At 33.9% G+C, this 12,853-nt stretch overlaps 1 protein-coding gene across 1 annotated transcript; it reads left to right on the plus strand.

Annotated features, from left to right (window-relative positions):
* Positions 1-766: 766 nt before the first annotated feature.
* On the plus strand, positions 767-11,732 carry LOC113508736. The gene is made up of 15 exons (XM_026891819.1): positions 767-956; positions 1,444-1,452; positions 1,976-2,145; positions 2,878-3,067; positions 5,041-5,225; positions 5,669-5,796; positions 6,230-6,287; positions 7,123-7,232; positions 7,539-7,747; positions 7,820-7,864; positions 8,119-8,303; positions 8,825-8,960; positions 9,699-9,861; positions 10,995-11,171; positions 11,684-11,732. Exons 1-15 carry the CDS (start codon positions 809-811, stop codon positions 11,730-11,732), a joined length of 1,962 nt encoding a protein of 653 aa, XP_026747620.1. The 5' UTR covers positions 767-808.
* Positions 11,733-12,853: the final 1,121 nt, after the last annotated feature.

Below are 12,853 nucleotides of genomic sequence, written 5' to 3' on the forward strand. Positions count from 1 at the left end.
ACATGATTTGAATTCCACATGTGATTTGAGCCATTCGATCATCGTTGTCGCTTATAATCTAATTCTCATAGAGATTGAGACTATGAATAACTACGGCATTCCCTTTTTGTATTTATTTGAATACAAAATCACACACTTTACATAAAAATGCAAACGCTTAACCATAATTCTAGACCGTTTTACATTATGTCACTACACAGTACCAAGAAAACCTGCAGTCAATGTGTATGATAAATTGTGTGTCTGTGTGTGACGTGGCAGTGCTCGCCAAAATGTTAAGAAAACATGATAAAATATGTGATGTCGCGACTGGAACAACGATTTACATTTCGGCTAGGTACCGAATATGTTAGAAATGTGTCTTGCTTTCAGATTCTTGGTGGTTTCTACTTGTATAAGCAGTAAGAGCGATTTGAGATTTTTATAGTGCAAAGTTATGATACGATGTCTAGATTTATCGAAAATGCTTAAAGAAAAAAGATTGGATTACATAAATAAAAAAGATGTAGCTTGGCAATTGCCTTAAATCAGTCAAAAAAAAAATTCTAACAAAAAAGGTGCCTAATAGTTACAGAATGATGACAGATTTTTTGTATTCAGATTTGTCAAAGTTTTATCTCTTGTAACTCATTGATGTATAGAATATAAACAAGAAAATAAAAATGAATATCACAAAAAATCTATTCAAATATAAAATATCCAGAAATAAAAGCCCAAATAGTAAAAAAGTTTTTGCTGTCGCTACGCACATTGCAGAAATATAAAAACGAACAATATATTTCTTTTTAATCACAAATATTTAGCCACAATGCCAATAGTGACGTCGTATATAGTATTTTTGATATTAACACTGCCCTTAATAACTTTAGGGCTTGACAGAAATACTTTCGAATTTGCCACAGACTACTTTAAATATAGAGATGTCAAGTTTATTTGCTTACTCACCTGTGGAAGTAGTAATGGTAAGTACTTATCATTTAAATTATACTTAAAGACAAGGTTATTAATGTCTATTTTTGTTCCGTACGTAGTCTAAGGGCAAAAACCTATACCTAAGACTTCCCTGTCTCTCCGTTTGTCACCATGATTTATCTCATGAAACTAGACATTTGTATTATTTACAAATAAAATATTTTTATTGCCTAAAAAAATAGATATAAATAAAAAATGTATCTCAGGGTCTCGAGTACAGTAACTTTAACCGAATTGATGTGACACCCTTCCAAAATTAAAAAGATTCAAAAGCTAAATTCATATCCATCTATTTTCAGTCAAAATAAGATATCCTTAACATGTTAAACGCCTGAAATATTAAGCATTATAATTAAATATTACATGATTCTGGAACAATACTGGCAAATCGTGTCAGGTTTAATGTAAGATCATACGTCCCGACCCAAGACATCGATCAGGGTCACGACATCACTAAGCAGCCTTACAAAGGCGTTTCAGGTTCATTTTAATCTTGATTTTCATTATTGTGGGAAACTGTCAAAATTAAGCGCTCTACCTACTATATAAAGTGCGCTGTCATGATTTCACACCCTCTGCTAAGCCTATTGTTAGTTGATTTTGAACTAGAATCTGGAAAGCTAGTCTGTAGGTGTAGGTGTCTAAAAATGTTCTTTGAGGACAGTAACCGAGAGCTTTTTTTTCGTTTTTACATTCGATATGTCATTTGAAAAAGGATAAAAATAAACCAGACACTACTGTGTGCAAAAAAATGTTTTTTTTTTTAAAGTCACATAGGACTTAGTCTAGTAGTTTTGAGGAAGATGGTGTGAACTACAACCAGTCAATGTATAATAAATAATTGCAACACTTTTCATCATAATAATTTACTGCAAAAATTCGGCTCCCAAATAATGCTCTCAAATATTATTACTCAAAGAAACGTACTCAATCCAATTTCTTTACTCAGACATGCGTCCATAGTGTTAGAAATTGTGTACTTAACATTATTTACTTCTTCAAGCATTGCTACAATTTTCGAAAATTGCATCGAACCTAACAATCGGCGTATCGGGGGTATCCCTGGATAAACCCGGCTCGAACCAACTCGAGATGTGTTTGCACCGGAAATTACATCAACTTGGAGTGTTCTTGGATGCTCAGTGTGAAAAATCTGACGATGTTCTGTACTTCGTAAGTGTTTCTCAAGTATTGAATCAATGAAGTTATCTGTTTAATCGAAGGTGCAATTTTAAATCTGTTTTGTTGTTTTTTTATTGCGGTGTCGACAATTTGACGAATGTTATTGATGAAATTTTATGTGGTAAAAAAAAATATCAATGCGCTTTCTTATTTACTAGTTAAATTTGCAATAGAAAGTTGAAAATGAAAAATTATATTAATTATACACCTTAGTCTCATAATCTACTACGTAACAACACTTTTAGTAAATCTAGTTATGATAACTTTCCAATAATTTTTCGTGACGTTGAAATACCCAATTTTTATTCATTTTAAGCGACTACGTGATCCAAACCTTTAGCGAGGGATAAAGCTAAAACCGGTCATCCATCACTCAAAACTTGATTCATTGTTACTTGGAACTAAATTTAAAAAAAACTTAATTCACTTCTCCGATATCCATTAAATTGAGGACTTTTATTTTTTCAGCAACGACTTTTAGGTTTCAAAAGCGCTATTGTTACTTTATAATATCTTAGACACTATTGTTAAAGAGGTCTCTATCTTTAATGACCCTGTAACGATCTCTACATTGATCAAGTGAAATTAAATAACATAAGACGCTAAACTAACATTAAACCTTGTTTTTTTTCCATATTCAGACATACTAAAACGAAATCACTATACACCGTAATTTCATAAATTTAATTTTCCAAATATATTAAATTAGCCAACAAATTCCAGGCTTCCCGAAACATGCGGTTGGATGCCACACACAAATGGCTTATAATTGACGATGACAAAGCTGAGCCAGGACCGTATAATAATACAGGAATCAATAGTACGATGTTTGATGAGAGCAATACCGGCGTAATTGAAGTGCTACGTAATTTGAATATTAGTGTCGATGCCGATATTGTATTAGCTTCGGATGGTAATGTATTTGATGTAACTGTTGATAGTGTTAATGATTGGGTTAAAGTTGTTTATAGAGTGAAAATGAACGCGTTTGATGATGAATGTAGAGTAGGAGGTAATTTAGAACTTTTAAGAGAGGGTGATGAAAAATGGTTTGGTAATGGTCTTTGGTGTATTAGCTTTATTTAGGATGACGTAAAAAAATAAGTATAATTTATTAATTTAAACGTTGTTAGAATGATGATTCGCAAACTAGACGTTAATCTGTATCATCGGAATTAGAGTTGATATTATTTTCTATTATTAGAAAAATGAACTACCGAATTTTATAATGTTTTTCCATAAATATGTTTGGGAAACAAGACAGTCATACGCATCGTAGTCATAGAAGAAGAAGAAGTAAAGAATATGCATGTAATTTTAAATATTACCTAAACTAAAGATAAACAAACGATGAAATTCCGAATCAAGCAAATAATCTTAACATCCTATAAATATTTATAGGTTATAAAACAATAGATCAGACCATCAATCTGGGTATAAACGCTACCGTAGAATCTAAAATATTAATTCTTCATTACAATAACCAATGGTTGATTAAGCTCCCTTTAAGGCGATGAGATTACTGACTCCTCCCAACAGACCCGGATTAACAGACCTAATGAAATAAATCTTATGTAAACTGATACCGAACTATCCGCTGTCTTACTGTAAATTTGCTTAATCCAATTATTTAAATTGGGGTCCGATTGGTGATTATGAAACTTATATTTGTACGGTATATAAAATAATATTTCACCACTTTCACACAAATCTGGTCTCAAAGTAAGCAAAGGTTTTTTTATGAGTACTAGAGAACACAAAACTTGCTCTATATTTCTAAGTACATACACATTTACACACAGATACAGAACAAATGCCCGTAGTCATAACACAAACATTAGTCCTGTGTGGGACTAGAACCCACGACCGTGGATATAGCAGTCAGAACCACTAACCACTTGTCACTCATAGATGGTTAGAACAATGCTCTATTAAGTTTCAATTATACATTCTTTAACTTTCGATCATTTTACTTCCATTGTTTCTTAAGTTGCCATTTTATCTACAACCCGAAACGTGGGTCCAAAAACAGAAAAAATGTCGGGATTAAGTAAAACATTAAGAAAAACGTTAATTATCAGAACTCGTTCTTATCTAAAAGTAACTAACGACGTGTGAAAGTGGGACTTAAGATTTTATCTGAGAGAGACTTTTTAGACAATGGAACCATTATCTTTATCCTCATACATTTTACTGGTGTACAAAGTTAATTAAGTACTGATCTAACATTTATATTCTGAAGCAGATTATTCTAAATAATATATTTTTTTTAATAACAGAGTCATGCTGCCGATTTCAAATAAAAATTGCTGAGCTAAACTTATATAATTTTGATGGGATTCTTTTCAACAGTGTAACAAACAAAAAAGAATCAAAAACATACGAATCGTGAACTTCCTGCCTTTGTAGTCGGTTAAACATTGGTATTAATGGTTAATGTTAAACTAGGTAGCTCTTGGATAACTTTCTTGATACGTTTATAATACTAATTGGTATGCTCATGGTTGTCTTTCAAACTTGTGGGATCGAAACTAATGCAGTGATCACAAAAAGACAAGAAGACAAAAGGACAAAGAAATGCATCGCTATAATTTTATCTTTAATTATTACTAGCTGTTCGCTCGCGGCTCCGCCCGCGCCCAGGTCGGTTTCCAAGAGAACTCTTCAAAAGTCCGGGATAAAAACTATCCTATGTTCTTTCTTAAGGTCAACTCTATCTCTGTACCAAATTTCATTAAAATCAGTTCAGTGGTTAGACGTGAAAGCGTAACAGACAGATAAACGGACAGACAGACAGAGCTACTTTCGTATTTATGATATTAGTAGGGACTACAACATAAATATTTAAGTGTTAATTTAAAAGAAGAGCGTTTATTCTCTTTGTAGTTATTTTCGGGTATAACTTGTACGACATCTTCAACTATGGCAAGATTCAGGGAGGGAATTTAATTGTGAACAAAATTGGCTCCTGGAATGAGAGGCGAGGTCTGAAGCTTAACGCTGATTTAAATGATTATAAATATTATCGGCGATGGGACTTCCAAAATATATCGATGCGATTAATTTTGGTGGTGAGTATTGTTTTGCTTTTTGGAATTATATAACAATGAGATAATTTAAGGAGCTCGTGTTTCTAAAGTTGATCCTTTAGTGTACCAATAAAATAAATATAAATAAAGAATTATTTACTACACTAAGGTTCCTGTGTTGATTGAAAGAGACTGGACCCCACCTGTCTCTTTCAATCCATATTCGTATGTTGTAAGGAACACAATAGTTTTTTGAAACTAAACTATAATCAAAATTTACAAGGGTAGAGTGTGTAATAGTGTCGTGTGGTAAGTGCGTGAGAGCTTTAAGAATTATGATAAAACCGTATATTTTATTATATTAACTCAAAGAGAAGTTGCCAAGAGAAGTGAACTAAAATTAACAATGAGTAGCCATATATTTCAGTGACATCTTGTCAAAAAATTACTTGGACTTTTAATTAGTATGTTAATTGTTTACTCAGATCCAACCGGCCCCAAAACATTTTGACCCGGAGTCATTGCATGGTCTGCAGGAAGTTCCAGGTGTAGCCAGGATAACCCATGTTTCTACAGCCATTCTTTATACCGTGGGTAAAATACATAACATGGGGTGAGTATTCAAAAATATATAAGTTATTGTAACTATTTGATAATTTAGAATTCCATTTAGAAGCTAACTGAAAATAAGATTCACAAATACTCTCATGTTCTCTAAATTATAAAATACTTTTATGTATTGTATCTTACCAAGTAATTATAACTGCTAAAAAGGTAAATAAAAATATCGAGAGGAAACCAGCAGTCCTGAGTTTATTTGAAGGGTTTGCTGTTATGTCAGGGGCATACAGGCGGTTCCCAATCTGGCACCAACACGCAGTCCAACCACACGAAAAAAAGGAAAATTTGATAGTTTATCAGAAAAGAAACTAGGATTTCATATTTATATGAAATTTGCCACGCCAGAATAAAAAGGAAATTCTTCCAGATCTTTAAATATCCCGAAAATTCAGTAACAACTACTTTATTCGCACTTTATATTATAGGTACGTTCACACAATAACGGATCGATGGGTCGGCACGTATGAAAAAAATAGCTCTAGGGTAAGTTTTCTTCATAATAAAACGGTGTCGCACCCTACTCCAATATTAACCCCCGTTTAGACGCATTGAGAGTAATACCGGTCAAGTGCGATCCGCACTTGAGATACCGAGGTTTCTCACAGAAAGGCTAAATAAATAAAATTTTCAAATAAAATGGCCGCCCTTCGAATTGATGAAGGTACCAATCATTGCTTAACCTCTCTTCTTATTGTTTATTTGTTATTATAACGGCAAGAGGAATACATAAATTGTGAAAATTTTGATTGTCTAGCTATGAACGAAGCCTTACTAACAAGGTTTCGTTTTTACCTTTTGAGTACGGAACCTAAAAGCGTGGCTTACATCTTATTGAGCGTAATGAAAAATGATGATGATTATTTTGATCGAGCACCTCATAAAGTTTAATTTTGGATCTCACCACTCGTTTATGGTCTTTCAGCCAATACTATTCTGACAAGTGTTAAGGCTTATTTAAACAAAGAGAGTCGGTATTAAAAGTGAAATATTATCGTACAATATTTCTCGATGGGTCTAAATGAGCCTTTACTGCTGTACGCGGTATTCTAGAACAAGTACAGCCCGCATAGGAAAGCGTCATTTTCAGACAGGCTGATGAAGTCGGTCAAATGTGTTAGAGTGATAAGGACAAGTAGAAATTCAAATTTCGTATTTAAAAGGGATGTCATTTCCATATATTTAAGTGAATAAAACGTAAAACAAAATGCCAATAGAGATAGGAACTCCTTTTTAAAATACACTAAAACTTTTTTTTTATTTCACCCATTTTTTTTACTTATGATATAGGCTGAGTTTATTGATTGAAGTTTTATTTTAGGTAGTATCCAACTCAGTATATTATCGAGAACAAGATATATCACCGGTCATCCGACCTTACACAATAATAAACAGATGCGGTTTCCTGAACACACCTCTCACGTCTATTGAGTGAGTTTTGAAAAGTTTATACATTTCAAATAATCAATAGATTTAAAAAATCTAAACACCCACGGTTTTATATGTCACTCCATTCAAATTTTATCGAAATGGATCCAGTCGTTTTTATAGTTTTTAATTGCATTGTCATCGGGTCTGAAGTTGTCCTGAAAATTTCAGCCACCTAGCTTATCGGGAAGAGCCTAAAAATTCAGTTGCAGAAATCTAACCGGAGCGAAAAACAAATTAACAAGAAAGTGAGTGTATAAAAACGTGGGAAAATATACTACAAAATCATCAGCATCATTACGTTTGCAGAACCAGATATTACTACCTTATACCATCAAAAGGGCCTGGAAAGTTCGAGAACCAGTTCCTAAGACCCCTGAATCCTGCTGCCTGGTGGTGTGTCATCGGTGTCTCCGTACTATGCGCTCTAATCCTACTTCTGACAGCTTTGGTGGAACAACGTCCATCGTCGGTGCAGTATGCTGTGTTCTCCGTCGTGGCATCTATTTGCCAGCAATGTATGATTCATTTTGCGTTTTATTAAATATTGCGTCAGTTGTTTTGATTACTAATGTGTTTCTTTTGTTCAGTTTTTCAAGATATTGATGATGGTGGAAGAAGAAGGGTTTCAACAGGTAAATTTAACTTAATATTTGACTGTTGGCTTAAAATCTTCTTACGTTTTTTAAGCGACTACCAATACAAAGAATTAAAATCGTTTTCTCGCGGAATGTATCACAATCATTCTAGTAACATACACAAAGACACCCAAACTTAGGACACCTTGCATGTAACTCAATTATACAGACGCTATGTCCTTCCATATTCTTTCTGTTGAGAGCTAGTGATAGCTTTCTTTCATCCAATCTTCCATCATTTTTCTTTCCAGCTCGAAAACTTACGATATTCGTGACCGGTCTATCCTGTGTGTTGACATACAATTACTACACCAGTTCTGTAGTTAGCTGGCTTCTGAACGGGCCACCACCTTCCATTAACTCATTGAAGGAACTCCTGGAGAGCCCACTGGAGCTGATCTACGAAGACATCGGATATACTTGGTCGTGGTTACAGGTAACAAACATTATAGAATCTATGTCCAGCTGCCGCAATTTTTTGGGTACATACTACTGTATGTAATTTCGTATAGGCATTGGTTTTTTATGCTAGGGTCATACTATGACGTATTTTTTTTTAATGTACTGCCACTTGAGCTTCCGCCTAGCACTTGAACGGCATAATGTTAATGCTGTTGTAAAATTATCACGTTAATTTGTGGCTAGTGGCTACACCTATGGTTACCGCCCGTAATCGCAATAATTAATGTGATTTCTCTTTAGTGTGGCCGCAGCATTAAAATGTGCTATTTTTATGGCGTCATTTTCATTAACTATCTGCAGAAGTTTAGTAACAAACTTTAATGTAAGTAGCCAAATGCCCTTGGCCCTAATTCTTGACAATAGACGTCTCTAAATAACTCTACCCACAATGTTAGGAAACGACAACTTAATCCAAGAAGAAAGGAATGTCGGATCCAATACCCCACTTTTACTTAACGGCACTATTCAATTGCATCCTGTGCCATACATTTTCAGACTCCAAAATACTATTTTTCTCCAAGACACGCGCATATCGAAGATGAAATTCGCCAAAAGAAAGTGTTCAATAAAAAGAAAAATGCGCCGTTAGTGGAACCGCTGGTTAGAGGGATCAAAATGGTGCAAGGAGGAGGTAAGGGAGAATTTTCAGCCTTTATTTATATGATGTTCATGCAAATTGATAAGAATATCTAACATGAGTAAAAAAAATATAATTTCTTAAAATAAACTCATGGAAAAAAAGGAGCATTCGCTAGAACATTGATCCCATGTCGCAATGCCTTTTAGCCCCGTTTAAAAAATTACCTAATCTCTAATTTAGTTAAACACGTAACAATTTAATGACTCTCAAAGGATTGAACGCCGAAAATTCTCGCAAACTTTTTGCACACAACCTTTCAATAAATCTAGCGCCATAGAAAAACGATGCTGGACCTTATAAATTACCTCCATTTATAACAGAACTCCAATTTGGGATTCTATAGATAAATGTTTCCATATAGTTCGAACCCAATATAAAATATTTATGCAAAAATTGCTGGTGTGGCTTTAATAAAATCAGTGTTACGTTACTGGAAAATTTGCTACTGAAAATTTTACACATTTTTTTTGTTAAACATTTTGTAATGCAATTTTCTGGTCATTCTACCGAAACCAACCAAAAAGCTGGAAATTAATGAGTACCTGCGGTGTAATCCATCCAAAAAACTTATTTCAAATGAATGAGATTCTTTTAATAGATTCCCAAATGGCTCCGACTTTTAATATTTAACACCGCGAAAAAGTCTGCAAAATTAGATTGCGTTATTCAAAATATACTTTTCGGTCGTCAGAATGAATTTACTATTTTGGTGAATAATGACTATTTCAGGCTATGCTTACCATGCAGAGGTGAATAGTGCAAATACTCTGATATCAAGAACGTTTACTCAAACCGAGATTTGTGCGATGGGGTCCTTGTCATCCATGGAGAAGACGATGTTGCATCCTGCTCTTCAGCTGAACAGTCCCTTCAAAGAGTTCTTGGATTGGAGGTAACATTCCAACCTACACCTAAATAATTCGACGGGCCTGTTGGTCTAGTGGTTAGCGACCCTGACTGCTATACCGGAGGTCGTGGGTTCGATTCCCCCCCAGGACAAATCGTGTGTGATGAGCATGATCATTTGTTCTGGTGTCTGGGTGTAATGTATCTATAATATGTATGTATTTAGAAATATATAAGTAAGTTTATCAGTTGTCTGATTACCATAACACAAGCTCTGCTTAGCTTGGGATCAGATAACCGTGTGTGAGTTGTCCCAGGGTATATTATTATATTATATATTAATTCTGTCTTAGAATTCAAATTTCTATCGATTTTAAATATCTCCAACATTTGGGCTCATTTTTGTTTATTAATCTTTCAACTAGATTTCCATATTTTTAGCAATTTCATCTACAAATATTAGAAGTAATTAGAAATAACTGACTACCGACTGCTGTTTACTAAACTTTTTTTGTAATCAAAGTCAAAAACTTTGTTGAATAAAATCTGGTTAAGAAATCATATCACGATCCAGTTTGTGAAACTTTAAACTAGAATTGTTTAACTATAGAATATGAGTAGAACTTTGTACGTATGTGCTCATAAATCATTGTTATCGCTAAAGTTATCTGCACATTTCATGGAAGCCATATTCGAGCAACATTTTAGATATATTAATAATGCGGAATACATCCATTGTTAGATTTTAGTTTACGGACAAAGTTCTGTTGGGTATAATATAACAATAGTTGAATAAATAGCAACGAAAATTGTTGTTCTTTGAATGTAATTCTTGATATTCAACGGAAAGTTAATTTAGTTATCAAGGGAGTCGATTAATCCTTTTTTTTGTGAAGATAGTATACCCATGCATATTCACCTCCTTTCTATTAAGGGCAATGAGAATGCAATGCAGTTCGATAGGTTTTTTGGTCTCAAGTGCTGAATCTTGTAACGTAGTCTAAAAATTAATTAATAGTTCTATAAGAAATGCATTTCAATTCACCAGATCTATTTAAAAAATCAATTTGCAAATATTTCCTGTGTATCACTAATTTCATTATCATTACAATACCATAAACTTTATATTTATCCTTTACGTTTATTATATCTTCAAATACATATCTATTTAACTTCCAGTTTAATGCGTCTATCAGAGCGTGGCGTTGTCTCGTGTATTCAGATCCGTACATCGACAGCCGCAGTCAAGTGCGCGGGGAGTTCTCCAAGGGCCCTCGCTTTGGGCGGTGCAGCGCCAGCCTTCATACTCTTAGCTGGGGGATACTTACTTGCTATCATTATTATGATGGTTGAAAGGTAATGGTTTGTGGATAGTCTGCCATGTAGTTCTTTTTATTCATGTGAATCATCATTTTTTATATTGGTATGATATGGTAAGTGATCGCTTAAGAAAATTATTGTTTCTTGATTATTAAGATGTGTTTGTTTCTCTTATCTATACTCTATACTAATATATAAAGCTGAAGAGTTTGTTTCTTTGAACGTGCTAATCTCAGGAACTACTGGTACAAATTGAAAAAAAAAAATGTGTTGAATAGTCCATTAATCGAGGAAGGCTTTAGGCTATAAACCATCACGCTACGATTAATAGGAGCGAAAATTCAATGGAAAATGTGAAAAAAACAGGGCAGGTATAAATCATAACTTATATCTTCTACCCACGGGGACGAAGTCGCGGGCAACAGCTAGTTGTTTTATATTCTGTGCTTCTATAACGAAAACTAGTTATAATTTCTTCATAATATGTTGCTGCAGATAAATTACCTATCATTAAAAGATTTCAATTAATTGTTTCAATTTTGTTTCAGATACGTGTATAAAATGACCCACCGCAGGAATGGGTTAAACTTTAAATAGATTAAAGCCTATTCAATGTTGAAACAATGTAGAGTTAATTCTTTAGTTGATTATAATTCGCAGTTGTTCTATTTGAGTAGTTTATTATTGAAGTAACTGAGCGGTAATTATGGTAGTTTTTTTTTTGTAGAAGCTTAATTAAAAATACTTATCATTTCATCATCATTGGCCTAGCCTTTTTCCAACTATGATGGGGTCGGCTACCAGTCTAACCGGTTTCAGCTAAGTACTAGTGTTTTACAAGGAGCGACTGCCTATCTGACCTCCTCAACCCAGTTACCTGGGCAACACGATACCCCTTGGTTAGAGTGGTTGTCAGACTTTTCAAGCTTCTGACTATCTGCAACGACTGTCAAAGATGTAGGAATAACAGCCGGGGCCCACAATTTAACTCCAATTTAATTTAAAAATACTTATCATTTATGTAATAAAATATGATTAACTTATGTAAGTTAAACTAGTGAGTGACTACACAAATACAATGACAAATGTGTTTGGTAAGCAACACAATTGCAGCCAAGTGTGGTCTGGCAAGCTAACCATAATATATCATCCCATTGGCATTTCACTAATGAAATTTTGTTAAACAGGTATTTAAATAAATTGGTTGACACCCACATTAAATGTAATAAATAATGAGCAACTGTGTGCGTCTATTTGTAACCGCTTTTGTTTAACCCCACCACGAAACAGGCTACTTTTACCGCAATAACCGATATTAACATAGGCGAAACCACGGGCAAAGCTAATACCGACTTTGTAAGTAAAACTAAGTACCTATTGAAGAATAAAAATCATCAATAAAGCTCTACAATGATGTAACGGTAAAAAAAAAGCTCTGCAACTTAAAAATTATCAATATTGCGATTTAACTGCAACATACACAGATACTATCTACAAATATCCCAATGCCACAACAAAAATAGAACATGCCACTCAATTTTATAAATCGTTTCAATTTCCGATACTACATTGTTGGCACTAGTTGCCATATTTTTGCATCAAAAACTCGAAATACAAGTTTTTGGGCATCGAAGCGCGTTTTCAATCAACGGCCTGGCAAAGAGCCACGGATTACTCTACCATCTATTAAAATATATCCAGTTTTAACAAACTAACAT

The sequence above is a fragment of the Trichoplusia ni genome, chromosome 3 (assembly GCF_003590095.1).
Source record: "Trichoplusia ni isolate ovarian cell line Hi5 chromosome 3, tn1, whole genome shotgun sequence".
NCBI lineage: Eukaryota > Metazoa > Arthropoda > Insecta > Lepidoptera > Noctuidae > Trichoplusia > Trichoplusia ni.

Excerpts from the sequence above, each read along its gene's own strand:
- LOC113508736 (XM_026891819.1), top strand. The coding sequence starts at position 809 with ATGCCAATAGTGACGTCGTATATAGTATTTTTGATATTAACACTGCCC. Across the intron at positions 7,233-7,538 it reads ACACCTCTCACGTCTATTGA|AACCAGATATTACTACCTTA; the intron begins GTGAGTTTTGAA and ends TTACGTTTGCAG. Across the intron at positions 8,304-8,824 it reads ATACTTGGTCGTGGTTACAG|ACTCCAAAATACTATTTTTC; the intron begins GTAACAAACATT and ends ATACATTTTCAG.